This window comes from Alligator mississippiensis, chromosome 3, assembly GCF_030867095.1.
Source record: "Alligator mississippiensis isolate rAllMis1 chromosome 3, rAllMis1, whole genome shotgun sequence".
In the NCBI taxonomy this organism is placed as follows: Eukaryota; Metazoa; Chordata; order Crocodylia; family Alligatoridae; genus Alligator; species Alligator mississippiensis.
Window position 1 is genome coordinate 144,648,432 of NC_081826.1, and position 18,713 is coordinate 144,667,144.

An 18,713-nucleotide genomic window follows, 5' to 3' on the forward strand; every position below is an offset into this window, starting at 1 on the left:
TTGATACAGTCACAGGCAACACCTATACCCACAAGGCCAAATCTTTGTAGCCAGGTGTTGTCCTAGTGACTTCAGCAGGACTATTTATGCTTGTAAATGACTGCACTTGCTTGCACTTTTGCAAGGTCAGGGCCTACTGAGTGCATTAGACATATCCATTATTCAAATGTTCCATTCACTTAGATCAAGAAAAAATATTGTTAGTAATTTATGAGTACAGTCTACAGAAGGCAATTCTCTTGATAAATCTTGAGATTTACTACCTTGAACTCAATACTTTGAGTTGACTGGGGTCATGGAGCATATGCATTAAATTACAAGTAATCTGTTATCTTCAGATGTCATCTCTTGTGCAATATCAGTCTAAATCATTGACTTGTTCCCATGAAACATAAGTCTGAAATGTTGGCAGGCTTCTTTGTAAGTTCTACCTCTATTGATTTCTTACATAAAAAAGAGTAAAATTCTTTATTTATTAAATCCCTTTATGTGTAACTGAAATGTCCTCATCTTTGAGTGAAACAGTAGCTGAAGTTTGGAGTTAATGCCACTATATACCTTCTTATAATTCCCTGCTACTGTTTTAAGTTACAATATTTCTAAACATTAAAGAAGTTTGGAGTCAATATGAAAGAGCCAGCATGTAAGGAATTTCCCTGAAATCTATACCTGACTGATGCAGTGCAGGCAATATTAAGTCCTGGACCAGTAATGACACTTATATAGTTAAAAGTTCAGTTCAATTCTATAAATTGAATGTTGGACATGTTTCAGCCCCACTAGGCTGTGAACAATTTACTTTTTAAAATATTAGCATTAATAGAATTATACATATGTTAGGCAGCAACCTTAAATTTTTCACAGTGGTGTTTTTGACAACTATATCTATGTCTATAACATGCATCATACATGTAACTTTTCAAGAAGATTGTGAACAGCACCTTAAGCAATATTCAGACTGATAAAATATTAAGCAAATGTTGTCGCTCTTCAGCTAATAACTTATCTGAGTTACTTGCATTATTTAAGGAGCCTTTTTTGGTTAAAACACTCTGCTGTGAATAATGTGACGCATCATGGGAAATACATTGTCATATAATTTTTCCAGTGTATACTTTCTTCAGCATAACCTGAAAGCTTTGTTCATATTTTACCAACAATAATATATTTCAACACATTTTACAAAGTGGAAAATGTCAACACAGTGCTTTTAAATTTATAGCTGTTATTTCCTAATATACCTAACTTATCCAAATGCTTACATTTATTTAGAATAATACTATTTTATCCACATCAGTGAATAATTCCACAGCATATCGGTGTGAATATTTTTTCCTTTTAATCATCAGGTGAGAAATTACATTCTTGCATCTTAGATATGGGTCAAAATATTGTTGATACAATAAACTTGGAAAATATCAGGAGCCCGGAGAGTAAAATATGAAAAAAATGAAATCTTATGGTCATTTCCCTGTCTGTAGCATTTGAACGGATCTAATAAACTATAGCTTAGCAAAGGCAGACCTACCAGAGCCTGCACCTTCAGCAGGAGCAGAGGCAGCTGTCAGGCCAAATGTGATTGATGTTCTTGTGCCCCCTCTAAGCAGACACCCCTGGCACCCCAGTTGACTACCCAATATTAAGCTACTGAAGCTTAGAATTCTGGTCTTTTTTCACACCAACAAGACAGCTTTCAGCATTAAAAGCTGTTAAAAGCTTACTAAAATCAAAACTGACAAAAAAACCCTACTTATCTTTCAGAAAATGCTTAATTAGACAGTGGAATTTACTGTTGCAAGAAATCATTGAGACTAAACACTTTGGGTCAGATTCCAGTCCGTCGATTAGGTGCCTAAGTATGAGTCTATTCAAGCTGCTCAAGTGCCTGAAAAAAAAGTGTTAAAGCAAAAGGTGGATGGGTCTTTGTCCTCCTCACTTTTTTTTGGGACTCATTTATAAGGGACAGATGATGGTGTGTTAAAGTAGATGCCATGTGGATTTTCAGGTATTTGAACAGGGTGGAATGGCATCACACTTAGGTGTCTAAGTGCATGCAGAAGCCTAATAGGTGAAATAGAATCGGTCTCTTATTTAGCCAGGTGTTGGATACTTCTGTGCAAATTGTTAATAATAGTTAACTCTTGTATTGCACTTTAGGAATAGATTTTAAAGGAGGCCAGCATTATTATCATCCCCATTTTACAGATGGGAAACTGAAATGTGAGGTGAACTGAATTGCCTAAAGTCACATCACAAACCAGTGGCAACCAGAGCACTCCCAATTCTAGCCACTAACCCAAACTACTTACCCAAATGCCAAACTTGTCATCATTAATAACAAAACCGTATGCTTAAGGCAATGTGTAGTTTTAGCCTAATGTGATATGTAGATTATTGCACTTTTCTTTACTGATGAGTTCTTCCACCCTCTTCTGAAGTATCTGCTATGGACCCCTGGACTAGATTGACTCTATCTGATTCAGTACAGAAATGTCAATGTTCTTAACTCTTCATTGCCATCATACCAGGAAGATGTCAATTGTCCATATCAGCTTTAGGCAAAATACATACGGAAATTTGTGGAAATTTGATGTCAGTCTTCATCCAGAAAAAAAGGAGTATGGATTTGAACCAGTTGTTCTCCCAGACTATTGCCAGGAATCATCTTCTAAAGTGGGGATGGCTTGACCAAGGAAGAGCATTTTGTCCATACATATTTATGTTCAGCTTCTGTTATCCTGACACTTGTTTAAACAACAAATACTAAGATTATGATAATAAATCAAACTGAAAGTAGATTACCTGATGCTCAAATATCACTGGTAAGTTTGTGAACATAAGTGTATCTGCAAGTATATCTGCTATGTATTTTCTCAATGTGAGCAGTAATACTTAAAAATGAAGGTTGAATTGATACGATCCATGGAACACTTCAGTACTATTTAAAAATAGCTAGTTTGAAAGATAAATTTGTATAATCCTGCTCCTACATTTTATGCTCCCCTTTTTGGTAAAGGGAAACTTCACCCATACTGCTTAACAAACAGTAGCCCTGTGCAAAGCAGCAAGTATTTGCTTCAGCTTCAGATTCAGATTTGGCTGATTCAGAGGGACAGTGATTTGATTCGAATCACTGTCCTGATTTGATCTGGCCGATTTTCAGATCCAGAGATTCAGCACTGATTTGGTCATAGACTAAACAGGCAGCAGTCCTCAAAGATGCTGGACACAGCTGCCTTCAGCTGGTAGGTCTGTTGTGGTGGGGAAGGACAGCGCATGGGGTGAGGGGGCAGATCAATGCCCTCACAGCAAGGAAGGGATTGTGGCTGGGACAAGCTGCCTAGCTGGGGCGGGGGGGGCACAGGACTTGGGGAGTGGGGCTTCCGCCACTGTGTGCCCCTGGACCGGGAGGTGATCTTCCAGTGGCTCCTCTGGAGGCTCTTGCCACCAGTCTGGGAGGGCATGGGAGCGGGTGTGTGCCCCAAGATCTGCACAGGGCGGACTGGGTTGGGCTGTGCTCTGGCTGGGTGGCGAAAGACGCTAGGAGCGGGGGCTCTGCCCTGCCACCGTTTATCCAGCTGGGGTGGGTGGGTGCGGGATGCATGGAGGCTATGCCCTGTTGCTGCTTGCCCAGCTGGAGGGTGCAGGGGGACATGATGCAGACACGGCTCATTCTGGGCAGAAGGTGCTGGGAGCAGGGGCTATGCCTTCCTGCCACTCGCCCAGCCAGGTGGGGGAGGCATGGGATGGTGCTGCTGGGCTACCTCAGATAAGTGGCACGCGGTGGCAGAAGTTGCTCCAGCCTCCCCACACCTCCCAGACAAGCTGCAGCTTTGCCCTGCCACACCCCAGCTGGGAAGCAGTAGGAGGGCATGAGGGCAGAGGCATGCACCTGGATCGGGGTGGGGCCGGCAGCAGGGGCTATGGGGAATTTTAGGGTGGCTGCAGCCCCCCCATAGCCCCCACTCCACTGTGCTCTGTGGGGCAGGCAGAGCCAGGACTGCTGGAGCTAGCCTCCCAGACCGGTGGCATGCAGTGGTGGGAGCCCCCTTCCTCAAGTCCTGCGCTCCCCTGCCCTGGCTGGGCAATTTGTCCCAGACCCAATCCCTCTCTCGCTGTGGAGGCACTTATATGCCCCACACCCCATGTCCCTTCCCTCCCCTCTCCACCTACCGCAACAGACTTACCAACTGGAGACAGCTGTGTCCAGTGAGGTCGGGGCCTACTGCCTGTTTAGTCTATGGCCGAATCTCCAAATCTCTCTGAATCAATTTGGAGGCTTCCAAATCAATTCGGAACTTTTAATGGGTCTCCTGATTCGATTCGGATTTGGCTGCTGAATCGGGCCAAATCTCCTCCAAATTGAATCAGCTACCAAAGCTTTGCCCGGCCCTAACAAACACCCCACTGAAATGTCAGAATATTGAAAGTACTTGGTAGCATAAGTCAACTCTGGAGTCTGTCTGAAAATTCATTTGAAACATCCAGCTTCTGGAATTAATTCAACTCTTTAAAAAGTTGTATACTTGTCTAAGTAATCCCAAAGGAACAGAAATAGTTCAGGAAGAATATGGACCATTATGTGACAAGTATACCAATGAGGAGAAAAGTATATCACCACACGCAGGATGTTAAGGCAAGAAGCAGTCATTTTGGAGGCAACAGCACCTGGAAGAGGAAGATATCCACCTGCCACAGCTATAGACAGCTTGGGCATGATTGTGGCTTAAAGGCACAGCACTATATTGAGGGTATTGCAAAGCTACACTGCTTTCAATTCCCCAGGATTCCTCCCTTAGCTGTTAATTCTGCTGGGGGAGGACATTCACCTCTATCCACTTTTAAAGGGTGCAAGATATTACTGCAAACACATTTCTGCTCATCTTTAAGGGCACAGTGCACCCTCAAAAATACTTAAGAAGCAATCCCCATGATTACCTGAGCCCAGGGTCAGCTGTTTGGCCCACTTTTGTAAGGGTAAGTTCTATGCAGTTGTGTAGGAGCCAGACAGAGCAGAGATCTATTGTAACTATGTTTTTTGAGTCTTCTGGCATGTTTTTGGGTGCAGGGTAAATCATAATAAACAGACCAGTCAGTATACCCTACTCTTGACACTACCAACTTCATTCCTTTTGTGACTTCAGTCATGTTGTGAACCTCGCTCAGTAGTAGCATCAGGCAAAGACATTTACCCACTATGCTATCTAGCTGTATGTCAACCATCCATTTCTGAAGAACTGCTTTGATGTACAATGAAGGAACTAGGATTTCCTTCTCACAGAAGCTGTGTATGTTGTATAGCTCCTTAAAGTGCCAGAGATGGATAAAGAAAACTTGTGAGACCTAAATAAGTAAAAGAACTGGAATGATGGCCTTTAGGGCTGTGCCAAACATCTGAAGGGAAGAAAGGAGAGTGCCGGATGTACACTACATACAGACCTCCCTTACTAATGAAGGTCACAGTCAACACTATTTCCATGCTTCTTTTTTTGCTCTGTTCTATAATACAAAAACAAAAAACAACCCTAAAAGGCTTTAAATTTAAAAGAGATGTGAAAAGCAAGGATTTCTTAGGTTGATATCTTTTATTGGACAAACTACATAGTTGGGATAAGATTAGACAAGCTTTCAAATACACTACCTTAAATTTAAAAATAATTCAAACCAATATATATTTATTCAGCATGTAGTTGTCCTTTTGGCATCATTGTCATCTAAAGCTATTGAGGCACGTAGGATTTTCAAAAGTACTGAATACTTTCACAAGCCTTGATAATAACTAGGATCCCCTGTCAGGTGCATAAAGGGACTTAGGTGCCTAAGTGGTGAGTACTTTTTTGTGATTCGTTTTTAAGGGTCAAATGAAGATGTATTACAAAGGACATTCATGGTTTTCAGGGACTTGACCAGGGTTGAGCAGTATCACACTTAGGCACCTAAGTCCACTTAAACAGTAGTTAGAATAGGATCTGGACATTTATCCAAAATAAGGGAAGAATTTGCTGGAAACCAGACCTGGTTGCCATGTGCTATTTAATAATCTGTTCTACTGCAAGAATTTGGGATGAGATTCCAAAGAAAATTTCCCAATCTTTTGATGTACTAAGGAGATACCCATTTTTCTTCGAAGTACTTGGTGGAAGCCACTGTCACAATCAGATTACTGGATTTGATGAACCAATAGTCTTATTTTGCAGAATGCTTATGTTGAAAGATTTAGGCCTGAATCTCCTCTTATTTATATTGGTTTTACACTGAGCAGGTCCCCTGACTTCAGATGAATTACTCCTCACTTGTGGTGGCTTGATTTGAGACAGCCATGTGGTCCTCAAGCCTTACACCTATCTTTGACAGCCTGAGTGTGACACTCAGGGACCCGAGTTCTGTTTATGGCTCTGTCACTGCTTTGCTGGATATTGCTGAGCAATGTATTGCCTGCTTTTTGCCTCCATTTCCCCATCTGTAAAAATACTCTTAAGATTTGTGAAAGGCCTTCTATAAGAGGCCAAGTGGTGTTTGATCTCTAATTTAGAAAAGTCCATATTAGGTAATTTAACTGTCAACTGGGATGAACTGTAGATGGAATTAAAAGCCTTTATAAAAGCATGTTTAAATCTATTATAAGTTTCTTCTTTACTTTATTTAGGGTCAAGTTGTATTCAGAAATGGAGAGAGGATGGGAACCATCAAATTTACACAATTTCAAGGTAGGATATGGATGTTTATTCCCTTAAATTAATCTTCCAGTTGTGTTTTGTATTGCAGGGTTGTGTGAGAGTTTTATTTGCTTAAGAGTAGCTTCAAGTTCTATAGAAATATGAAAAGAATCTGTGTGGAATCTGAAGTAATGGATATGGAAAGTTACCCAGAAAAAAATAGACATTTCTTCCTGCTTGGAAAATGGCATTGAGTTAAGCATTCCTTGCTCTGAATGCAGTATCAGACAGCAAATATTCTAAGTATTAGCCCTTTACACTTACCTTTGCCCATAAATAACACAAGTTATATTTTCTGATGTAAATATAGACCTATAAACAGGCAAAGAATTGTTGAAAAGCTGTGCCAGACAGCAGACACATTCAGTTCTAAGCTCAGTCATTTCTGAAAAATAATACATGTGTAGAACTTTGAAAGATGGATATCAAATTTGTTTGACTCGGTGCTTGTGTTTTCTAAAGGCTAAATTTTGACATTTTACCTCTTTGCATGCCAGGCAGATTCAGGAGGCAGCCTTCCCCAAGAAATTCTCAATGTACAAACATGCTAAATGCCTCCATGAGGGGCAGCCTACTCTTGTATGGTGAACTGGTCATCAATACTGGCTCCTTTCAGCTGGGTTACCCCTGGGGACAACAAACCCACACATGTACAACTTTGTGAGGCCTGGCTACAGTCTAGAACTGAGCTGCACAACTTGTCTCCAGAGTTTCTTTAAAAAGTGATATGAATATTCTGATGTTTGTTTTACAGAGTTGAGGGTAAGAGGGATATCTGGCAAAATGCGTTTTTTGTTAGAAAAACGACTGATATTCTCATTATTGGGGGATCGTTAGAATGTAATCCTGCTGGTTCAAGTCACAAAAGCTGATCCTTCAAGCAGTGGCTCTCTGCACCGTGGACTTTATTAACCTATGGCGCTGCCTTTGAATGGATCTTTTACCCATGTTTATCATTTGCATTATGGTGAACATTTCTTTAGTGTTGCTCATGCCTTCATGCTTAGGACTGACCCTTTCTGCTCAGCTCACCTCCCCACAAATATTGCCCCACCCTAAAGCATCTCAAAGACCATCCAGGAGTGAGGACATTTGGAGTTTCTTTGCCATAATTTATGATGAATAAATACTGATTTTTCAGGCAGTTTCCTCAGCTTGTAGATTTACAACCCAGATGAAAGACACAGTAAACTTTTTTTTTAATAGGCTTTGATTAGAGATGGTTTGGAGAGATCCTCAAGGATGGTGCCCTGAGGAAGTTGACCTCCACTTGCTTATAGGTATAATAGGTATCTCTAAAACATGGCAAAATGAGGAAAATCAATGGGATGCTGTAATACCAGGATACAAATTATACAGGAATGATGAAGTAGGTCACACTGGTGGAGGAGTGGCACTCTACATCAAAGACTGCATCAAATCATAAGTTAGATTTTTTCAACTGATAGGAGAGGTACCATAAAATCTTTGTAGATAGAAATCTAGGTTTTAAATAGAAAAAAAAGCATGTCTAGGGATATACTACTGACCCCCAGACCAGGATGGCAGCAGCAAGCTAGAAATAGTAATGGAGCATGAGAGGCTGACAGCTGAAAATGCAGTACTATTGGGAAATTCAACTATCCACAGCCAGACTGGGTCAATCTAATGTCAGGCTGGGATGCAGAGACTAAATTTCTTAATGTTATAAAGACTGCTTCTTGGAGCAGTTAGTCCTGGAAACTACAAGAGTTAGTTAGTCCTGAAACCTACATTCTTGGCCTAGTAGTAGTGCACAGGATTTGGTGCAAAGGGCAAGTGTTACTGAGCTGCTCAGTAGTAATGGCCACAATACAAATTGTCTGACATCCATGTAGGAGGGGAGACAAGAAAATCTACTACAATAGCCTTTAACTTAAAACAGGGAGACTACACCAAAATAAGGAAGCTACTTAGACAGAAGTTAAAAGGGGCTGCTAAAGGGGTGAAAAACTTGCAGGTGTCATGGGAACTGCTTAAGAACACCATACTGGTGGTACAAAGCAAATGCATACCACAAATCAAAAACAATGGTAATCGGGCCAAAAGAAAGCCAGCATGGTTTAATGGCAGTGTTGCACAGGCAATAAGCAGAAAAAAGGCTTCTTTCAAAAAGTGCAAGTCAGATCATAATGAAAAAAATAAAAAAGAGCATAAACACTGACAAAGCAAATGTAAACTATAATAAGACAAGTTAAGAGAGAATTTGAGGAGAAGCTTGCTAGAGACACAAAAGATACCGATAAAAATTTTTTTCAATACATTAGAAATCAAAGACCTGCCGAGGAGTCAGTCGGGCCTTTGGATGATCAGGGTGTAAAAGGTCTGCTAAAGGAAGACAAGACCATTGCTGAGAAACTAAATGCATTCTTTGTATCTGTCTTCACTGTGGAAGATGTTAGGGAAATTTCTGTCATCAGATCCACTCCTCTTTAGGGACAAGTCAGTGGAGCTCACCCAAATTGAGGTTTCAATAGATAAAGTTTTAGAAGAAACTGATAAACAGTAGCAAGTCACCAGGACCTGATGGCATTCATTCTAGGATCCTGAAGGAGCTTAGATGTGAAATTGTTGAACTGTTAACTGTAGCATGCAGCCTTTCACTAAAAACAGCCTTAGTACCTGAGTACTGGAGGGTTTCCAATGTGATTCCCATATTTTAAAAAGGCTCTGGAGGGGGTGCAGGGAACTACAGGCCAGTGAGACTAACTTCTGTACCTGGAAAACTAGTAGAAACAATAATACAGATAAATAGTTCAGTAAATGAATGAATATGACTTGCTGAGGAGGAATCAACATGGCTGGCCAAAGGGAAATCATGCCTAACCAACCTACTGGAGTTCCTTGAGAGTGTCAATAAGCAGGTGGATCAGGACAATCCAACTGACATAAGTATATTTGGACTGCCAAAAAAAAATTTGACAAGGCCCTCTGACAGAGGCTCTTAACTAAATGAGGAAGTCACGGGATTACAAGGAATGTCCACTTGTGGATTAGAAATGGGCTCAAAGATGGGTGCGAAGAGTGAGTATAAATGGTCAATTTTCAAGGTGGAAAAAAGTAAACAGCTGGGTCTCCCAGGGATCTGTGTGGAGACCAGTGCTGTTTAACATATTCATAAATGATTTGGAAAAGGTGGTGAGTAGTGAGATGGACAAATTTGCCAATAACAAATTTATTCCAAGTGATAAAGACCAAGGTAGGCTGTAAGGAACTACAAAAGGGTCTGGCATGACTGAGTGGGCAACCTAATGGCAGATGCAATTCAGTGTAGATAAGTGTAAAGTTGTAAAAATCACAGATGTACTCCCTGTACTCTCGGGCATTAGACCAATTGATACAAGAAGACAGACCCTAACATCATTACTGGCAATAGAGGCAAGAGATGGTGAAAATCATCTGCTTCACCAACTGTTAACTGAAGACCCAAACAGATGGAAGCTTAAGAGGTTTAAAAGTCATAAACTGTTTGTACACGAAGCCCATAAGCTCCTGGAAGACATTGGGGATGCTGAACCAAACCTATGGGGAGCAGTGGAGTGGGCCAACTGCTGGGAAAGGTCAGACCTCTCCCTACAGCATTTTATACCAACACCAAATGAATCCCCCAACTGGGCATGGCCTTTACAGAGAAGCGTGGGTCAAGCTGAAAAGACTGAGATCTGGATACAGATACTTCAAAACACTTCATAAGATGATATCTTGGACAGCCCTCTTTGTAAATGCAGTGTCCAACAAACGGCACAGCACTTAATCAAAAGCTGCAATCTTTACAAATGCCTAGATGGGGTTGATGGAATCTACACACTGAGCAATAATACCAGACAGTGGCTCATAGATTTAGAAGTTGCTATGTGACACCATACAAAAGACGAAGTGTAAAGTGATGCACCTGGGCAAAAATAACCCAAACTATAGCTACACTATGATGGGCTCTACATTAGCTGTTACTACACAGGAAAGAGATCTGGGAGTCATTGTAGACAGTTTGCTAAAAACATCAGCTCAGTGGCCATCAAGAAGGCAAACAAAATGTTAGGGATTATTAAGAATGGAATGTAAACAAAATGGGAAGTATCATTACACCCCTTTATAAATCCATGGTGCATCCACACCTTGAATGCTGTGCCCTGTTCTGGTCCCCACACCTCAGAAAGGATATAGAAAAACTAGAGAACATTTAAAGAAGGGCAACAAAGATGGAGGGGCTTCCATACGAGGAGAGACTAAAGAGGGCAGGCCTATTCAGTTTAGAAAGGAGATGCTTGATGGGGGGACATGATAAGTGTTAACAAAATAGTAAATCACAAAGAGAAAGTAAACAGGGATTTATTATTTACTGGCTCTCTCAGTATAAGAACGAGCATCATAAAATGAAACTAATAGGTAGCAAATTTAAAACTGATAGAAGGGAAGTTCTTTTTCATACAGCATGTAATTAAAGTGTGGAACTCATTGCCACCAGATGTGGAAGCTGGCAGTTCAGCCAGATTCAAAACAGGAATGGATACATTCTTGGAGGAAAGGGGTGTCAGCAGCTATCGAGCATGGAGGTTAGGAATATAGTCTCTCAATTAGAACTTCTTAGACCCTAAATACTAGAGGCTGCAAGGGAGAAAGGAACAGTGGGGGGGGAACCCAGGTCACACCCAGTTCACTCTCCCTTTTATCATCTACTCTCTGCCACTGTGGGCACATCCATATGAGACGTTTACTACAGAGTTTACTAATTAGCTCTACAGTAAACATCATGCATCTACATGTGCGCCTCTATTAGGTTGGAGTAAACTAGTTAACTCTGCAGCAAGATGGTATTTGTAAATATAAGCACTATCCTGCTGCAGAGTTTTTTACTCCACAGTAGCACACCTGTAGACACTGACCTGGGTGGCTGGGCATAAGGGGGCTTTAGTGTGGGGGGCTGCCTTCCGGCTAGCCCCACACTGAAGCACCTTTGTGCCCCAGCCAGCCTCTTTGTAGCATGTTGACTTGAGGGAAAGCCCCAGATTTGCAGGCTGACCTCCGGGTCCCCCTGCCAGCTGGGGCTACTCCAACCTGGTGCAACATGCTGTTGTCTCATCATGGGAGCAATAAACTCCAGAGCAATAAACGGTGGAGTTTATTGCTTCGCATTATTTGCTCATATAGAGGGGTGTTGGTTGTAGCCGTGTTTGTCTAAGGACATAGGCAGCCAAGGTTCATAGAAGATATCACATCTACCTAAAGAACCTTGTCTTGCATGTGTAGACGTTGCTGGTGTGACACAGGATACTGGGCAAGATGAACCTATGGTCTGACCCAATATATGGCAGTTCTTATACATGTGTGAATGCTTCTCTCTTTGTGGTATGGAGTCAAAGAGAGGGAAAAGTACTTCTTCAGAATTAAAAGAAACATCTGGATTTCTCTTCAGTTTAATTTGTTGTTTAATGGAACTGCTTCATGCTAATGCTACTTTAAGTTTCAGAGTTTTAAAGCCATTTTATTTTTCAAGCAAATTTATCATTCATGAGTTAATATATAAGATCCCAAATTGAAATGCTCTTTGGTCAGTCAGAACAAAAGAGAGTGGTGTGCACTTTGCAATTCTTTACAGCTCCACAATTGTATCACAATTGTATACATGTATACATAATTGTATCACAATTAATTGAAGTCTGTACCTTGTGACTGATTAGTTATTAACCAAATATTTCCTATACACCTGAATCAGAAAGCCACCTTCCTTTTTGTTACTCTGAGTGCATCTACATGAGATGCTACATCATCATAGTGACGAGCTACAGCAACATAGCGTTGGTGGGCACAAGCTATGACACTGATGCTACATTGCCGTACCTTGTCATTACATTGACGTAGTGTCTAAAAATGACCATTTGCCACAGGGACTTTGCAATCCTGGTGTGTACTGCACAGTCACCAAATGCAGAGTCAGGGGCATGTGTTGATGCACCTGTATGCCTCATGTAGAAATGTACTCTGTTCTGTACTTTAGAAAAAGACTAAATTAAACCAAAGATTATATTTATATTTTAATATTTGTTATTAAATATAATATGTGAATATATAAAATATACATGATTTTTTTAGCATTTTTAAATTCAGTTCTTAAGAGCTTATCTTTTTAACAAGCTGGGAAACAGAGTGCAAGAGGCAGTGTATATTAATATATGTAGAATCAAAATAAGAAAAAAAATGTATAATTTTAAGCAAAGGAATGCTGCCTGGGTTGGTATGAATGACCCCCCAAATTATTAGCAAATTAGCTGGGTGCATTTTCATCATTTTTTTTTTTATTCTACAGTAACTATTGTAGTGACTAAAGTAACTTCTAGGATCAGAGAGTTCTTGAAGATGGCCAAAAGGGTCTTGATGCACATATCCTCATTTTTAATAAATCTTGGTCTACTTAGGAAAAGCCAGGGACCTGGAAGGAAGCTAATTTGATACCAGTAGTTAAAAAAAACAAAAAAGAAAAATAATGGGTAAGCAAGTTGCCCTAGCTAATTACAGACCTTTTAACCTGATATCAATACTGGGCAAAGTAATTAAATGGATCTTAGGCCACTCAATCAGTAAAATTAGCTTAAAAATATAATGTGAATCACCATTGATTTGTGGAATAAAGGCCTTGTCAAACAAATATATTTTGAAGTGTGATAAAAAGTTTGTTTGAGACAGTAACTGTTTTGTTGTAATAAACATAGACTTCTGTAAGAAATTTAACTAGTTATATACAATATTTCATTTAAAGGTTATAGGAAAATAAATCAATATATCACATATTTCATAGATTAACAGCTGGGTAATTTACAGATCTTGAAATGTAATTCTTAATAGGGATGATAAATTGTGGGCATGTTTGTAACCAAATCCCACAGGGCTTGTATTTTGGTTTATATTTGGATTAATAACCTTGGAGAAAATACACAATCCCTCGGGGTAAAGTTTGTGTATGATAAGACTTGGCAGGATGGTAAGGACACTTATACCACTCCATTATGTGTAAATGCAAGGGATACGGAACCGTAGTTCTCTGCTGGAATATGTTGACTACTGGTGGGCCAAGGCAGAAAACTAGTATTGGTATTGAAAAACTTCAGGTATTGAAGTTTTCTTATCCCTGTAATGTTGAACAGAATGTGGCAACCCGTATAATAAATAAAAAGGTAGCATGTCACAAAGGGGATGGAGAAGGCAATAAGAAGGAGGGCTGTCCCACCAAGGGAAAACAGCCCTTTCAGGCTCAAAGGCCACTTCCTTTGCTGGATGAAACAGCAGCATTGGGGTAGACAAGAGTTTTCCCTAGCAAAGGAAAGATTGTTACAACCTGCTTGACAACTATGGGAGTAGGAAAAATGTCCAGGTTAAGAAATTTTAAGGACAAATCTTTTCTGGAATCATTTTTTTTTCAATGCTTTTATCTACAAATAGTTTGACCACTCAATGAATAACTAATCATGTCACCCAGGAGAATGGAAAGGCTTAGTTATGAACATGAACTTTAGCTAGTGGGTTTAATTTTTAATTTAAAGTCACAGTTATTTTCATAAACGCATTCTGGAGTCATGTCTTGTTTTTACTTCTTTTATAGCCAGTTGGATGCCTACAAGTTTCTTTCAATCTAAATTTTGTCAGAAGGTCAAAGGAGGAGGAGGTAGTCTCGGAGTCGGGTGTCACTCAACCCACTTGGTGCTTGATAAGTGGTGGAAAAGAACTGTAATGGCCACAGAAATGACTTGGGTGCAGTAGAGAACACAAAGCATGTGTATAATGTCCTTTTGTGTTCCTACTGCATTAGTATAGGAAAGTTTATAGAGCAACCTGTTGCATTGGTTTAATTATCCAAGTGGCATTTGAAGAGGGTCCAAGCTAACCCAGCATTACTGTAATTCAGTCAAATGGTTGGCAGGGAGGCATTTTTTTGGTCAAGTCCAACTGACATGAATGGCTACAGTCAGAAATGAAAGAAGGAAGTCCTGGCAACTTCTGTTATATGCAGATATTAAGGAGTAGTGAGGATAACAAAAAAATGGTGAGGCCGAAGATCACTCTGTCACAACAGGGTACAGGAACAGCTATTCATCAGTAATGTATTCCTTTCTATCAGACAGCATCATTTTTGTCTTATCTAGGCAGAACCTATGCCACTTTGCCCTTCTCCAGGCACCAGGAAAGCAAGAAGCCAATTCTGCTGAGGTATATTGGAAAGGAGACATAAAGGTGAATGTTATCAGTATGTTATTGAAATCCATCAACAATATTTCCCACAGGAAAGAGCAGCACTCTCTGAGCCTCCACAGCCAATGGTCTTTGAAGAGAAAGTACAGCTGAGTATCTGTGATTTCTGAGAAGAAATGGCAAAGCTACTTGAATACTTACACCTCAGCTTGGTCCTATAGTCAACTAATAGCATCTGAAAACTTGGTGGCTGTTCTGAGGGTAAAGCAACTGTCAAAAAAAGAGTTTCCAGTATGCATCTTACAGACAAGAATTGATAACCTTCAAAATTGATAACCTTTGATCAGTCAAAGCCCCAGACAACCACCCCTGAGTTTATCCAACTGAAAAGGGGAAGGAGTCATCTTACTGGCAACTAGATGTAGATCAGAATTCTGGAATTTAAGCTTCATGTAGTGTGGTATAGAAGCAAAACAATGGTTCTTTCTAAATTGCTGCTGATCCAGTGAATTCCATAACATTTCTCTGAATCCACTTGGTCCTTTCGGTAAAATAGAATGAGAATTTACCAAAACTGGAGATGCTTAGGGCAGAAGTAAGTTGCAAAATTGTAGACAGGCAAAAAATCCATGACTAGCAGGTGGTGGACACCAGAGGAGGAAGAGGCAGTCATCCATGAAGTGGGGGACCAGGTTCTAGACCCCCCTTATCCAGTGGGACTTTCAAATTATTTTTCCATCTTCCTAGAACAATGCATTAACTACTAGTCTACAGAGTTGGTGATTACTAGGCCTCCCACCAGCCTTCTTCTTAAAGCTGGTACATAGATAGACCGAAGTAAGAAATACATGGGGTCAGGAATAAAAGAAAAAAGCTAAAGAGGCGGTAGTTATGGGGGACCTAAACTACCCGGACATCTGCTGGGAGTCACAGACAGCAAAGTCCCACCTCTCACGCAGGTTTCTAACCTGTGTACAGGACCTCCACCTGACACAGGAGGTACACGGTCCCACTAGGGGGAATGCCATACTGGATCTGGTATTGGCAACGGGAGATGACATGGTAGCGGACCTCCAGATCGGTAGCCATCTGGGGAACAGTGATCACCTAATAATAGAATACACCATAAGACGTCGAGTGGGTAAGGTAACTAGTAGGGTGAAAGTGCTAGACTTTAGGAAAGCTGATCTCAATGAACTCAGGGGATTAGTCAAGGACGCACTGCAGAGTAGGAGATTTGAAGAAATGGAAGCCCAAGAAGGGTGGCTGTGCCTTAAGGAAACGATCCTTCGGGCACAAAGCAAGACGATCCCTGAGCGAGGCAAAAGAGGGAAGGGGGCCAGGAGGCTTCCCTGGCTGACCACAGAAATCCAGGGCAGCCTAATGGACAAAAGGGGAGCACATAAAAAGTGGAAACAGGGAGAGATCACCAAAGATGAATATACCTCCTCTGCTCGTGCTTGTAGGGAGGCAGTTAGACGGGCCAAAGCTACCATGGAGCTGAGGATGGCAACCCAAGTAAAAGGCAACAAGAAATTGTTTTTTAGATATATAGGGAGTAAAAGGAAGACCCAGGGAGGAATAGGACCCCTGCTAAATGGTCAGAAACAATTGGTGACAGACAGGGGGGACAAGGCTGAACTCCTCAATGAGTTCTTTGCCTCATTGTTCCTAAGTGAGGGACACGACAAGTCTCTCACTGGGGTTGTAGAGAGGCAGCAGCAAGGCGCCAGACTTCCATACGTAGATCCTGAGGTGGTGCAGAGTCACTTGGAAGAACTGGATGCCTTTAAGTCGGCAGGCCCGGATGAGCTCCATCCGAGGGTGCTGAAGGCACTGGCCGACATCATTGCAGAGCCACTGGCGGGAATATTTGAAAGCTCGTGGCGCATGGGCCAAGTCCCGGAGGACTGGAAAAGGGCCAACGTGGTCCCCATTTTCAAAAAGGGGAGGAAGGAGGACCCGGGCAACTATAGGCCAATCAGTCTCACCTCCATCCTTGGCAAAGTCTTTGAAAAAATTATGAAGGCTCACATTTGTGAGAGCCTGGCAGGACAAATTATGCTGAGGGGAAATCAGCACGGGTTCGTGGAAGGCAGATTGTGCCTGACCAATCTAGTTTCTTTTTATGACCAGGTTACGAAATGCCTGGACACAGGAGGAGGGGTGGATGTCGTATACTTAGACTTCAGGAAGGCCTTCGATATGGTATCCCACCCCATACTGGTGAACAAGTTAAGAGGCTGTGACGTGGATGACTACACAGTCTGGTGGGTGGCGAATTGGCTGGAGGGTCGCACCCAGAGAGTCATGGTGGATGGGTCGGTTTCGACCTGGAAGGGTATGGGCAGTGGGGTCCCGCAGGGCTCGGTCCTTGGACCGATACTCTTTAATGTCTTTATCAGTGACTTGGACAAGGGAGTGAAATGTACTCTGTCCAAGTTTGCAGATGACACAAAGCTATGGGGAGAAGTGGACACACCGGAGGGCAGGGAACAGCTGCAAGCAGATCTGGACAGGTTAGACAAGTGGGCAGAAAACAACAGAATGCAGTTCAACAAGGAGAAATGCAAAGTGCTGCACCTAGGGAGGAAAAATGTCCAGCACACCTACAGCCTAGGGAATGACCTGCTGGGTGGCACGGAAGTGGAAAGGGATCTTGGAGTGCTAGTGGACTCCAAGATGAACGTGAGTCGGCAGTGTGACGAAGCCATCAAAAAAGCCAATGACACTTTATCGTGCATCAGCAGATGCATGACGAATAGGTCCAAGGAGGTGATACTTCCCCTCTATCTGGCGCTGGTCACACCGCAGTTGGAGTACTGCATGCAATTCTGGGCACCGCAATTCAAGAGGGATGCGGATAACCTGGAGAGGGTCCAGAGAAGGGCCACTCGTATGGTTAAGGGCCTGCAGACCAGGCCCTACGAGGAGAGACTAGAGAAACTGGATCTTTTCAGCCTCCGCAAGAGAAGGTTGAGAGGCAACCTTGTGGCTGCCTATAAGTTCATCACGGGGGCACAGAAGGGAATTGGTGAGTATTTATTCACCAAGGCGCCCCCAGGGGTTACAAGAAACAATGGCCACAAGCTAGCAGAGAGCAGATTTAGATTGGACATTAGGAAGAACTTCTTCACAGTTGGAGTGGCCAAGGTCTGGAACGGGCTCCCAAGGGAGGTGGTGCTCTCCCCTACCCTGGAGGTTTTCAAGAGGAGGTTAGATGAGCATCTAGCTGGGGTCATCTAGACCCAGCACTCTTTCCTGCCTATGCAGGGGGTTGGACTTGATGATCTATTGAGGTCCCTTCCAACCCTAACATCTATGAATCTATGAATCTATGAAAAAGTTTGAGGGTGAATGGCTCAGTGAACTGGCTCGAAGCCCTGAAGGAAGCACTGAGCCAGAAACTTTTTTATTTCCAATCTTTTTTATTTAATGAATAGTAGTAAATAAGTGTTGATCTTGTTGTTGTTAATGTACTGTTGATGTTGTTAATCTAAACAATTCTTGCAAAATTGTTAAACAGTCTCCTGCCTGGGTCTTGCTGGGATGGGGAAGAAGGGAAGACTGAGACTGGTTGGGCAAAGGGATCCACCACCACTCTTTGGGTGCGACTCTGAAGCCAATTTCCCACCCACCTGACCGTGTAATTATGTCACAGCTGCTCAGTGTGTTTATAAGAATAGGATGAGATATCGTATCAAAGTAAATCCAAGTAGATGACATCTACCTTGACTTCTGCATCTAAGCATTTTGTAACCTGGTTATAGAAAGAAACAAGGTTAGTCAGACAGGATC

The 18,713-nt window shown here is 41.8% G+C and overlaps 1 protein-coding gene across 2 annotated transcripts in view; it reads left to right on the forward strand.

Annotated features, from left to right (window-relative positions):
* GABBR2 (gamma-aminobutyric acid type B receptor subunit 2) overlaps window positions 1-18,713 on the forward strand; it is a 977,761-nt gene that overhangs the window by 579,163 nt on the left and 379,885 nt on the right. For both annotated transcript variants that reach the window (XM_059724473.1, XM_006266752.3), the window contains exon 8: window positions 6,647-6,707. In XM_059724473.1, the coding sequence (XP_059580456.1) occupies window positions 6,647-6,707 (61 nt within the window). The remainder of the gene's footprint in view (window positions 1-6,646; window positions 6,708-18,713) is intronic.